The sequence below is a fragment of the Psittacula echo genome, assembly GCF_963264785.1.
Source record: "Psittacula echo genome assembly, chromosome: 1".
In the NCBI taxonomy this organism is placed as follows: domain Eukaryota; kingdom Metazoa; phylum Chordata; class Aves; order Psittaciformes; family Psittacidae; genus Psittacula; species Psittacula echo.
In genome coordinates this window covers 133,078,680-133,092,506 of record NC_137735.1, presented here as the reverse complement: position 1 = coordinate 133,092,506, position 13,827 = coordinate 133,078,680, and the positions used below count along the sequence as shown (strand labels likewise).

The 13,827-nt window shown below is 36.4% G+C and overlaps 1 protein-coding gene across 5 annotated transcripts in view; it reads right to left on the bottom strand.

The window, feature by feature from the left end:
- Positions 1-2,101: 2,101 nt before the first annotated feature.
- Positions 2,102-13,827, bottom strand: part of CACNA2D1 (calcium voltage-gated channel auxiliary subunit alpha2delta 1) — a gene marked incomplete at both ends in the record, with an annotated part of 399,650 nt that continues 387,924 nt past the window's right edge. For all 5 annotated transcript variants that reach the window (XM_080618635.1, XM_080618636.1, XM_080618637.1 and 2 more), the window contains 2 exons: positions 2,102-2,218; positions 10,928-11,010. In XM_080618635.1, the coding sequence (XP_080474761.1) occupies positions 2,102-2,218; positions 10,928-11,010 (200 nt within the window). The remainder of the gene's footprint in view (positions 2,219-10,927; positions 11,011-13,827) is intronic.

Here is a 13,827-nt window from a genome sequence, read left to right as displayed (position 1 = left end):
CTGGAATGAAGAGCTCCAAGATTATTGTTATTATTATCCATATTATCAAAATTAGCTCACCTTCCCTGAGGAGGACCTGAAGTCATCCAACACAATTAATTGTCCTTTTAACCCCATGACTTTACTAGAGATATTTTTTCTTTAAAAGCTAAATCTGTTCGCTGAACAAAAGGTCAGGTTTTACTTTTTCACTTGCTGCATTCTCAAACATAAGAAAATACACAGCTGGAGCCAAGATATGTGAGAAAAACAACGAACCAGCCATGGGTACCACTACAGTAGACATCTGATCTTTAAAGCCATGCCATGGCTTTCAGTAGCTTCTTCGGTTTTCATAGGATACTAACGCATGCCCAATTATTTCTTTAAGCTTTTGGCATGATTAAAATTATATCAATCAATTGCCAGCATATACATACCAATGCTTTGCAGCTTCTTATTTTTTTAAAGAGCTAGTGTATTGTGCCATGTTAATATTTGCATATTGCAGTTGTTAGCAGAATTGTACAATACCAGCAGAGTTGCACATTCATTGGTTTAGCTGTCTTGCAATACTGTTTAGTTCTGAAAACTAGAAAAAAAGCGCAAATCATATTTTGCATCAACACTATGATACACTGTAATATTGTAATTTACTGCACCAATCTGTATCACCAATGAGGTTGTATAAAAACAACTTCTAAAAGTATTATTCACAATCAAGTATCAATGTGCATACATATAGATTCAAGGCTCCCCATTTGTCTTTTTCTAATCTCAGAAACCAGGACATTTTGCTGTTAAATATGCCATTTTCAATAATAAATAGCAACAGCAGAAGTTTTAATATTATGAGGGTATTTATATGAAGGAAACAAAGGGGGAACCTGATGTGAACCTTACAGAACACATACTTCCAAAAATAAATGTGTTATATCTGATTTTTATATACTTAAAATATCTGTACACAGATTTTCATGTGAGATCACTATTCTGTAAAAAATCCAACTCAACCCTTTTGTTACAATAGCTAAATTTACCCTATTTTCTCAGCTTTTTATTACACAGTATATTCAGAGCTCTGTTTCATAACATAATTTAATGATCTGATTGCAACACATTGCAATGTTCAGTTTCTCACACAATAACAGAATCACTCATTTACCTTTTCAATGGACTACATTCTACCGTCAAAGAAAACAAACTGAAAAACAATAACATAGCATCATCATCATGCAAAATACCCTTGGAAACCAACGTTCATATATCACAAAGACAGTTTTTATTCACAAGCATTTTTGTTCGAGCCTTTGAAGAATTCTACTAGCTTTATGCATAACTGCATTGTGAAAAGGAGGTGAACATTACATTGAAATTAACATTTTTCAGACAGAGGATGACACCAAGTTTAAGATGATAATTACTTTTTAGTTAAACTCTCGAGCACCTTTATATTTTTAAAACCAGAAGTTTTTCTCCTTCCTTCCTTCAAACTAACAATTTATCAGCCTACCTTAGCTGGCTACATGATTCATTTGGAAGAATAACCCACTCATCATCAAGTGTTGAAATTATGCTGAACTTCTGATGACTAGCCAATATTTTCATTTTACTCAACTAGTTTGGACAAAACTGATGCTCAAAGCAGCCATCATGGTGCTAGTAGTGCAGACTGGGGAGTAGCTTTTCTTTTTTCTTTTTCTTTTTTTTTTTTTTAAATAACTGTTTATGTAAAAGAATATAAATCTTCAAGATATCCAAAGCTTAAAAGAAATAAAAGTCATGTACATAATCTATTGTCAGGGGAGCCCTTTTACATGAAGTCATCAAGATTACAACAACAAACAAACAAAAGGAAAAAATAATCTCAGATTCCCCAATGGAGCACATACAGAATTCTGTTTAGATGGCATAGATGATGCAGCATTCACACACGTTTAAGGATCTGACACTCCAACATGCAGCCACCGTGGGTGCCTCTATGAGTTTCACACCGAGTGATAACCAGACACGAGCACTGCTGTTCTGCTGCTGTCTGAATAGCTGACCCTTTTAAAATGAAACTGAGGCTATCGTTTTGGCAGGGTCTTGATTAAGTTATGCAGGTTTTGGTTTAGCAAGGTCATAACTGGTAGTGTCTGCTACCAGATAACAGCCAAAGCAGAACCAACTGAATTCCTACCATAGACCACAGTGATGGACTCAGACCAGAGGCACCACCGCAGTCGGCCGAATCTTCCTGTTGACAAGAAAAGAAGAAATCATTTAAAATTAATTACTATTAAATTTCCTGGGAGGTAATCTACACTTCAGCCTTCAATATTCCAAACTATCCTTGAGGCATCTTTTTGGTCTTATACGTTATTTTGCCTAAAATAACATCAAAATAATTCCTGTAAGTTTGGCTGATTTTTTATACTGAGAGTGGCAATGCTACATGGGAGGACTAAACTCCTACAAGGCTTACTGCAGTCACTTATGAACTAGATGGGATACTTACACAATCAAACAAGAAATGCTATAGGATATGCCAGCAGGGCCCAATAAGCCACACCTATATTCCTTAAAATTACATCAATTTGGAGATTTTGAGTATCACTTTATTGTGAAGAAAGATGGAAAACCAGATACCTTTTAAGGATTAGAAAATGAATACCAGAATATGTTCATGTCTGTTTCATCAACATGGTCACACATTAAGATGAATATGCGGTGGAGATATGATCATACAGAATGAAAATCCTTTCTCTGTCTCTGATGCTGTATTTAAGCACAAGAACCAGATTTTCTATTGGCTTTTTGTACACATTTGATGCAGTCCCTGGAGAAGACACCCTCCAGCTTGAGGACTTGCTCTGAGCTCCACCACTCTGTCATGCATTAGTGGACCTAACTATTCATTATACCACACAGCAATCACACCTCTTTTCCCCATTCCTTTTTACTACTAATTGCTGTTAGCCAGTCCCACTCTGCCTATAATTCATAATATCTTCCACATTATGGACTTACTCATTAGTCTGACTGAAATAGGTTTGATACCTGTTCTGACTTAATAACTCTTCATATCTTTTTTCTCAGAACTGTGGCAATCTATGTTTAGCTGCCTAGAACACCAGGACAATGTTCCAGCTATTCCTTGCACAGGTAGTTCTGAAGGCTGAAAATACCTGGTCTTCCCCTTGTTTTCATTGTATTCTGTACCCACAGTAGAAACAGACACTTTCCATTTTCCAAGGGATCCCAAGACTCCAAGGGCAAGACAACAGTGTAAGGTGGGAAGGGACTTAGATAATAGTAAGAACTGGGAAAACTTCTTGAACAGGAGGAACATGTGCAGGGAAGGACAGACTGCACCTTTACAGTAACAGAGCCTGCCTGACTTCATGTAAAGCAGAGGAGAGCCAATGGACATGAACAGCCCCTGAGTCAGACTGACATGCCACTGAGGCACATGTAACTAACACTCAGCATGTCTCAGAAGAGGGTGTGGGGGTTAGGGATAAAAAGTACAAGCAGCATAAATATGGAAGGGTCAGTAAAACACCTTTAATTTATTGGCACATCCTTAAGCAAAACTTTCAAGTGCTTCTACAGTAATGCTAGGAACATAAACTTAAGATGGGGGAATGAAGAGAAGTCATTAATGAACCATCCCAATAGAATACACATATCAGAAAGCTGTTGGAAGGAAATTAATCAGTAGCACAGAGCATTGCCAGGCTACCAAATTTGTAAGACTGGCAGCGCAGGACATACAGCAGAGCATGTAAAGTATTAAAGGATAATACAAAGTGTAATAGGATAAAAGTATTACAGGAAAAGGAAAGTATCATGGAATCTCTGTAAGGGTAAGAAGTATCAGAGTCTAATAATAAAAATTTAATACTAGAATTGCAGTGCTGAGCACCCTGTCAAAGTGACAATATCATTTATGAAATGTGAGATTAGAAAAGCCATGTATAAACTGGATCGATGCTTTATCAAAAAGAGATATAGAGATCATATTTTTGGATATGACAAATGACTGTCTTTTGGAATAAACAGCATTTGAATTTTTACTGGTGTATGGGCCCTCTTCAAAATCACTAGCAGACAGCTGCTCTGTATAGCTCTAGCAGACCACAATGCAATAAGATTTACCTTGTTACGTGAGAGATCAGACCAAACAAATCCAAACCAAAAGTTATCAATTTCAAAAAAGGGAACTAGGTGAAAATTACCAAAAGCAGTTAAAAAGACCCTCCAAAATAAAACAACAAACAAACCCAAGAAAACAGAAAAAAAAATTTAACCAACAAAAAACAGAAAACAGGAAAAAAAAGCAATAGAAACATCATCTCAAAATGCAAGTACCTCAAGAGGATCCAGACGGATATTTAGAAATATCAATTTAAAAATCCAGGTAAAACGAATGCCAAAATTAGAATAATTAACCACCCAACCCTCACCACCCTCCTTCCCCCCAAAATCCAACCCCCAACAAATTACACCCCCCAAAATAAACCAAACACAGCTATCTAAAGAAACACCCCTGCAAGAATCAGTAGGGAAATTAGGTACACTGTCATAGGGAAAAGATCGGTATTTAAGAAAACAAGTTTACTCAAATGGACAAGAATGGGAAAGCACATGAAAACGGCAGATTAGAAATAAACAGGAAATTAAGAATGCTGATAAAGATTTTTTTTATGACCTCCCTACAAAATATGCTGAAAATGATAATGGAAAGTTTCAAATAAATAAATAAATAAATCAAAAGCATGAAGCCAAATACGGAGTTAGGGCAACTGCTTGATAACAGAGGTGTAAAGAGGGAACTTGGGAATCCCAGGGCATAGCAAAGGACTTCAGTGAGTTCCTTTTGTCAGTTTTAACGGGCAAGGACTTTAATGAGGTTCCCACTACACACAATGCATTTTTTTTAAAGCGGAGAGGTGATAGGAATCGGAATCAGTTTGGAGTAAATACACGGAAAATCAGATACAGCAGTCAAATTAGACTCAATAAGTCATTAGAAATTAAAGCATCCACCAACAGTCTCTTTTAGAAACTTGGATGTAAAGAAAAAAAATAACTCCCCCCAGACCAAATCAAACCACGCTAAAACAAAACAAAATCCAGCATTCAAGTTCTTGAGGGGAAAAAAAAAAAAAAAGGGCAGAAAAAAACATAGTAATTTCATTCTCTCCTAAAGCAAACAGCTCACGTTAGCTGCCATTCGTTATGAATAGTAGCCATTTCCAGACATGTCTCTGTGATCTATTAGCTTTGTAACTTAGTTCTATAATTTTGGCTTAGGCTTCTATTTTATTTTTTTTTTTTTAGCTGAGTCCACTCTGCAAGCCCAAAATTCCTAAGGTTTACGGTCAAAAGTAAGTCATAAATGAACTCTGCTGCACCAGATCTGGAGTAGGATGCTAACATTTGAAGATGCACTGAACTTTCTGGTTTATTTAGTTTGGCTCTGTCACTTTTTCGCATCTGCATTGTGTCTTGTCCTGTAGTTTTAGTTCTATTCAAAGCAACTAAAAATAATGCTGATGTTTCTTCCTCACAGTGAGTACCATCAGAAACAGAATTATCAGTAATAGTTTCTTCTACCATGAATTCAATGAACAGTACTCTGTTACCTCTTGGTATTTATGATTCTTATCACTGAAATTACTTAGAAGAGTCATCTTTGAAGAAATAGTCTAAAGAAAAGCACAAGGTTTAAAATTTTCCAACAGAGGGGAGATGTCTGGAGAGTAAGAAAGAAGTAAATTGAAGGTCTTAAACAAAATTGTGCATAATATGAAGGGAAAAATATCATTATAGTGAAAACAGCACCCAGGACAAATACAGAGTAGATGGACCTCCACATATATAATTATACAGTACTCAGCTTTCATGTCACTCTGCATTATACCAAATATTGGGAAAAATACATTCATTAATCCTACTACTAAATGTACTTAAAAAAAATATAAATCCATTCTGTAGCCCATTTCTATTCACTTTTTGAGACGTTTTCTTTCGTTGTGAGGATTTTTTTAACTATATGACAATTTATGGGTGCTGCTTTTACATTCAACAGTTATACTATGTAATATCCTCATTGGACTAAAAATAAATATCTTAATATCTTTTGCTGTCTCCCTGAGACTACACAGAGCAGTTTTTAAAGGATTCACAACATCACAACACTGGAGAATGTCTTGGAAGCCTCATGCAGGGAAGGCATCTTCTTATGAATGACACAGTTAAACTGTACTGGACAAAAGTATACAAGGTTTATATACATATTTGAAGGTTGGTGAGATTTTAAACTAATGATCAAAGTAATCAAATGTCTGAGGTTTTACCAATTTACCATGGTAAACCAGCAGTTCTGCCAAGAACAATTTCTAAATATTCTCTCTGGAACCAGTTATTCCTTTGTATCCTAAGCCAAGACGAAAATAGTAGTGGCAAAGAAGGTACAGTAAATCCTATCTAAACTACTTTTTTCTCCCCAGCATTGCACATTGTCATTTTCTTGTGTGCTTTAACTGTTGTGAAAATTACAAGAAATGAGATCCCATCATTAACTTGGAACCAGATTGAGGAAAATGTCAGTTTTGAATGGTCTTCAAAATGTCATTTTTGAAAACACTTAGAATCATAGAATAGTTAGGGTTGGAAAGGACCTTAAGATCATCTAGTTCCAACCCTCCTGCCATGGGCAGGGACACCTACCTGAGCTTTAAGAAAACTTCTCACTCTTTCCTGTAATTGTTATTATTGAGGTTTCTCATAAAATCTCTTAACAGATTACACAGAATCAGTTTAGTTTATCTTTATCTTTACCTCATACAGTGCAATTAGACACTGAACTTTTTTAAGCAGTTTCACTGAAATTGTCCAGCCCATTGCATTAGTCACTACTACATTAGTCACACAGAAAACCTGAATAACCATCAGATCAGTTGGGGTTGTCCTTTTCCTGTTGTCTTCTAAATAATATTCAGTATATTATTTCCCTTTGAAGACAGAAATAATAAGAAAAAAAATTGGAAAGTATCTTTTCTAGCCAGTTTACTTTCATCAGAAGTGTATCAGAAATTTCTTGCATTAATAATTCACTTGTCAAGTTTCCTTGCATGCTTGAGGTATAGAAGCATCAAATCCAAATGTCATCTCCTTCATGTCTTGCCTTACTGTGATAACTCTAAAGAGGGTTATTTTACAACATCACACTGTGAAAATTATTCAGCAAGTGCAGAACAGAAATGAATGGTTTTGTAAAACCATATATTCACTGTTAAGTATCAAACCCACATATTCATTGATATTGAAACATTAGATATTTCCTTGACAGCAGTGCCAGTCCAAAGCCTTAAAGACACACATGCAAATATAAGTACATATATATATACATACACGTCTAAGTCTATAAAAATATTTGTTACTCCTTTAGAACCACACTAACTATTTAATGTACTAAAACTTTGTCTTGAAACCTTAACCAAAGGATAAAGCAACAATATCTGCCAGAAAAGCTTCTGATCTGGCCTTCGACATAACTGGTTACTTCAAAGTTATACCTTTTATAAGCACATATTTTAAATGCTTCATATTGCATGGAGAAGACCTTTGCTTTTACTCAAGAGCCATTTCAAGTTCCGATGCATGGTCTTTCATAAGTATATGTTACCCTTCTTTGGCTGGAATACCACACAAAGCTGTCAAAGCTGTACAGCCACCCACATGTAGATCAGGGATACAACCAATCCCATCAAGATGTACACAGTTGTCTGGGCTGCCAATCACCCTCAAATCTCTGTCTGACAACCCTGGGAGCTGACGGCAATCAGACATTCCCAGAAGGGGCCAAAGACTTGTAGAGTTCTTCTTATTATCAGGGATGGAAGACAAAAAGAGTGCATGTGCAAAGTAAGAGCAAGCTTTTCAAGGTGGTGGCAAAGACTACTTTGTTACCCTTGATGAAAAAAACCCTGAACCAGCTGCCATTATTGAACCTGATCAGCCGGTTTGTATCTGTGTTGACTTCAGTGATTTTAATAAAACTACATAAATTAATTACACTGAGAATACATTTCCAAAATCACAAAATTATTAAAAACAGGATGGATGAACAGAACTACCTTTATAACATTTGCTGCCAAAGATCTATCAGCTAAAATTATATTTTGTGGGTTTCCCAGTATTTTGGTTGAGCAGAAATACCATTTTGGGCATAAAGAATTAGGCTCAAGGTGAGTCTCTGCTGCTTTATGTACATTGGACAGTAGCTTTTTAATTAAAACAAGGGTACTTACAGAGCAAATTGCATGAGTAGGAACATGAGATGTTAATCTTCCAGATTTTAATGTGAAATACCACTATCTTGGGGGAAGGGACTTTGACTCTTTCTAAAACCTTCAGCCATAGCTGTGCAAGTTCCTAGGCTTGCTAGAAATTACATCATTTAAATACAGAATAGGAAACTTCAAAATTACTCAAATACAGCTGTTAAACAGAACTTGAAGCTTTGTTCCACTGATGCTTGAGTGCTATTCATTGAACCTTCCCCAAAATATAAAGATAATATAAATTATTGAGAAAATGAGTGCTCTAAATTGTTACAATTTTCAATATTTTACCACCCTAACTCTGATAAATTACCCGTTTCCATTTCTGCCTCTCAGTTGCTTTACTTTGATAGGTATGTTAGTATCTCCCTCTAGTGGTTTTCTGAGTAATAATATTGATCAGAAGCCCCTCCAGTGTAAAGTAAAAGGTCATGAATTTTGTTTCCTTTAGGTCAGCAGTTCCCTGCATACATGTCACTAGCACAGCAATGCACACTCTCATACCATTAAATGCAGCACAGTCTAAAATGCCAAGGTTTTTGTTATGAGCTCCAGAGTCTGCAACAGGTCAATAACCTGGACTTCAGGTACTTGTGTATTTCATTAGAAGAAAAAACTTGCTGCAATTAGGCAACGAGTATGTTCAAGTTGCAAAAATATAGGAAGTAAAAATATAATTTTATGAATTCACAGTTTAAGCAAGTTGATATGCACTGTTACCTTCCATCCTTAACATTTGCGTTAATGTGAATGCATTGAAAACTCCTTAATCATTAGCAACGCTTATTCATTCTTGCTATCCCTACACACAGCTTTATTTTTGCAGGTATAATCTCTCCTCATTACTTTGTACCTTTGTGTAGAAAACTTTGTTCTTCTGTTCATTTTAATAGGGACAAGGAAAAACATTCTTAAGGGAATGACACTGACTCAGTTGGTAAATGTGCTATCTCAGGGTTGACCAGACAGGTTCCCATGACTTTGTATTTGCTTTGGGAGAGGCCCTTGTGTTCTGTAATTGTGATTTACAAGGCTCCAGATAAGGTTTTTTCATATTTAATTTCCCTTAACATTGCAATAGTAATTTGCTCCGGATTGCTGCTTTTGGGACTTGCTTCATTCTGTTTTCTTTCTTATGTTTAGTAAGTAAAAAAGTCTGCTAATTTTTTTAAGCCAAGAACAAAACAAAAAATTAGAGAAAGGAACTGACCATCCACACCACATGAAAACTTGCAGAAAAATGAAGATAGGAGCGGACGTCATGGCAGAGGCACGACTCGTTGTGCATATAGGCTGATCCTATTAATAACGGGCAAAGTAGCGAGTAGAGGAAAGGAAACACAGAAAAAAAGACATACAAGATGAGATATCATGCAGATTGCTGCAGTTAGCAGAGTTAATGTGAAAGCATCCACCCAAGAGCAAGAGATTGACAGCAAATTTTGCAAATAAACTTAACCAAAACAATCCACTCTTACGGAACACATGACTTACACACTGATTAGCACATCAAGCTAGTGAGCAAGAGTTGTACTTTCACACATAATCGTATCAGGAAGGTTTGGATTACATTTACAGTGGCCAGATAGTTTTTGGCTGGTTTTTCAACTTTGTTTAAACTTTGTGGGCCAGTAAGAAGACTTCCTTTCTAAAATAAAACTTAGTTATTTGAAAAAAAATGCACTGATTACCAACTGTCTGGACTTCTGTAACACTACTGACATCTCAGCAAATGTACCTCATGAAAGAAAAGTAGAGAATATATTGAGAAAAAAAACTTGCATGGTATACAGCAGTTATATCCAATTAAGTGCACTAGCTTTGGACAATCTTTACCTTGCAGAAATGGGATGAGGCATTATAAATACACTTTAAAAGTATTTATTTTATATAATAGCAGGTACTTGCATGTTCAGTACTTTTTATCTTGAAATTAATACTGAACATTTTGGATTCAACATTTTCTCTTTCATAAAGTATTTTGAGAGGTAAGACAGAGAGTACATTCAAAATAATCACCATACATGGCAGTTATGATCTCTTTCCTTCAAAACTGTGATGCATACCATACAGGGAGTACTAAACAGCATAGTTTTGATGATTTCAGTAAACCAATGCTCTTTTATACCTGCTGAGAATGCAACTCAAGGTCAATACGTATTTGAAGAATTTTTAAGAGGAATAATATCCTAAGCCAGATGTTTTAAAACAGTTATCAACACCTTAAATAATATTTGGAAATACTAGTATAAAATATTACTTCTGAGCCAGGATTATTATCCATTTGTGAAAGCCATAGAAGAACTGATTTTGACAGCACTGTACAGAGACCATCAGTTTTATGCTTGCTGATATTTTTTTGTTTTAGTTGGAATCATGTGTGAAAGTTCAATGGCTATAGGAAAGGCAGATAAGAAAGCAGCTGTTAATTTTATGTTAATCATGGGATTCTTGGAAGTAGAGTGGCTATGGTCTAGAGTGAACAGTATGTTTAGTGATAGATAAGTTACCAGTCACCAAGGTATATTTAAACATAGTTTTCACTGCTCTTCTAAAATAGATCTACAAGTGCTTTTGAAGATAGTCCTAAAGTCTTACAAGTTCAGTTTTACCTGTTTGGCTTCATCAAAACAAACATCAGGACCTTTTCTGTATCTAGGTTGTTTGACCATTTCACAAGGATTTGGCCCTTCATCTGTTTCTCTGGTTAAGGACCATGACTGGTTTTTCTGCATCAGATATTAACAAGATTAACATTCTGTTTTTGACTTTGTGGAGAAGATTTATGCTAATTCAGATATTGAAATAAACATCAATAGTCACCCTTCTCTGTTTAAATTAAAGAAAACCAAACCAAACATCCAGATAAATAAACCACACTGCTTTAGTCACAGAAATAAACATCCTGCATGACTTTTTAGAACCAATACTTCCAGAATCATACACAAAATAAAAATAAACCATGAGGTTTTAAAAGAATTTCTGTATTGCTTTTATTGACATTGCATAAGTATTACTTAAAATACTTGATAAAGTAATAAACTTTCAATACTGATGATTGGTTATAGCATATGTTAGCACGGAGTTATTGTGCTCCAGTGAAGATATATGAGGAAGTCTGTTTGAAAGCATGTTATATACAGGCTGAAAATTGCAATGAAGGCCTATAAGAACTACTGGTTTCATTATGTGTACATCTCTAGTACCCCAAAAATCATAGACAAGATCATCCTGATGTTGGCATAGAGAGTTAATGACAGAAAACCTAATCAGATCTCATTAGCATTTCAGTGATGAAGGAGACTAAGAAAATGCTGTCCAAACTAATAGAACAGCAGGATAGAAATGGGACCAGTGACACACTACTAATTAGCTAACTGTAAATATGAGGTAGTGCTTTAGCTTGTGTCTCTGAAATCTGTAATTGCTGATATTTAAGTGTAAATACTACACATTTGCCACAGGCTAACAAGGGACACAAGTTCCTGCAGCAAACTTGAAAGGCATGGATGCGGTATACTGCAAAACTGCCTTCTCTTTGAAACCTGCTTATATTACCATTCACTAAGTTAAGGGTTTTGTCTTCCACAGTTGGTAGTACATACATTAAAGCTAATCTAGAGTGTTTTAAAAAAAATGAGAACCAAAACTTATCTTAGCAACTCTAACTTATACTTGAAGCAATCCTATGAATACACTAGAGCAGCTTCATTGCAATGAGTGGAGATGCCCAATGGAAGAGAAGGCAAGAAGACAGGTAATTTAGTTGTACAGATCTACATCTGTCTTTGTCCCAGTGTTATCAGATTCACCTCCTCTTTCCTCTGCCAGGGCCCAGCTGAAAGGGAAGTCAAACCCCAGAAACATTCTAAGAGCAATGTGCATGAGGAAAGCTGTATCAGCCAGAAGGAAGCAGAGTCTAATAATAACCATCTGAATAGCACCCAAAGGTCATTCTGTCTGCTTGTGTGATGTTATGCTACATCTGCATTTCATAATGTACCTTAGTTATAGAAAAGAGAGAATAGCTTAGTACTGCACAGTGGGAACAAAGATGAAATAGTGCATTTAGTCAATATAAGCCCACCCAGCTGCTCTGGGTCGTTTACTGCCTTCTAGAAGGTTTTGGGTCTACAGGGAAAGGCAAGTCATGTGCCCATTTCCCACCAAACGTGCTCAATTTCCTATAGCGAGCACTGTGTATAAATTCAGACAGTGGCAACAGTTAATCAAACTGTCATGGACTGGAGCCAATTAGAATATTGGGCTGTGTTTACATAGTTCTGTGATGACATGGGTATTTCTTCCAGCCCAATGTAACTCCCTTTTCAACTGAAGTGTAGATGGAATTCTAGTTTTATTCATGTGGCAATGAATGCATTGCTTATGCCAAAGAAACACAGTCATCTCTACCACCATCTGCTTTTCTTTGAGGAATGGGAGAAGCTGTCTCAACTAACTTCCTGACACAGACAAAGGTATTACTAATTGTTTTCCATATTCTGTTCATACTAATCCAAATCATAATTTGATTTACCAACTCTGGCATATTATCCTTAAGCAGAGAAAAAATTAAAATGGATTTATCCTGGCCTAGAATATGTGTATGTTGGTTTTATGTATTACTCAGCATCTACTACAGGTATCTACACAAGTGAGCAGGCTAAAGGCATAGAGATTGGCATGGAGGAGGTTGTAAATAAGAACCACCTTTCACATGCTTTTAATTTTAATGCATGAGTTGCAAGGACTCTGCTTAGCATGTAAGCCACTTATGTCTCCAGCCAGCTCTGAAGAAATTCTATGCCAGCAGCTGGATAAACTTTAGCCTTTGATGGTTAAAGCAGTTTCCACAAGAAGTAAAAAGTTCTCACTGGCACTGAACACACACTAATGTCCTCCATCACTTCACCTCAGTGTTCCAAGCATCAGGGCAGCACCCCAACTTTTCACAACCAAATGCTCTTATCTTGGTGTTGCCCTTTTTTGTTATTTCTTGAGATAAACATGACATACCCTTGTCTTTTCTAAAACCTGAACAAACCCAAACAGGCTTCCTTGCCTGTCCTGCGCTCCAGATACCAACCACCTTGGTGGCCCTTCACCGGACTTCCTCCAGTATGTAACTGTGGTAGTGGGGAACCCCAAACTATACACTGAATTCCAGATGCGGTCTCACATCTGAAGAAACGGTATGGATCAATTCTCCCAGCCTGCTGACTACACCCTTGCTATCATAGCCAGGATGTGACTAGCCCTCTTTATTGTAAAGCACAGTGTCCATTGATGTTCAGCTTGTCCATCATGATTCTTAAGTCCTTTCCTGCAACACTGTTTCTAGTCACTCTGCTCCCAGCCTATCCAGCTGCATGTCATTATTGTGTCCTGGATCCAAGACTTTGCATCTGCCTTTTGGAAACTTCATTAAGTTCCTGTGAGCCCATTTCTGTTTAGGTCCTCATGAATAACAGCTTTGCTCCCTACCTCAGTGCCTCCTGCTGCAGACCATTTG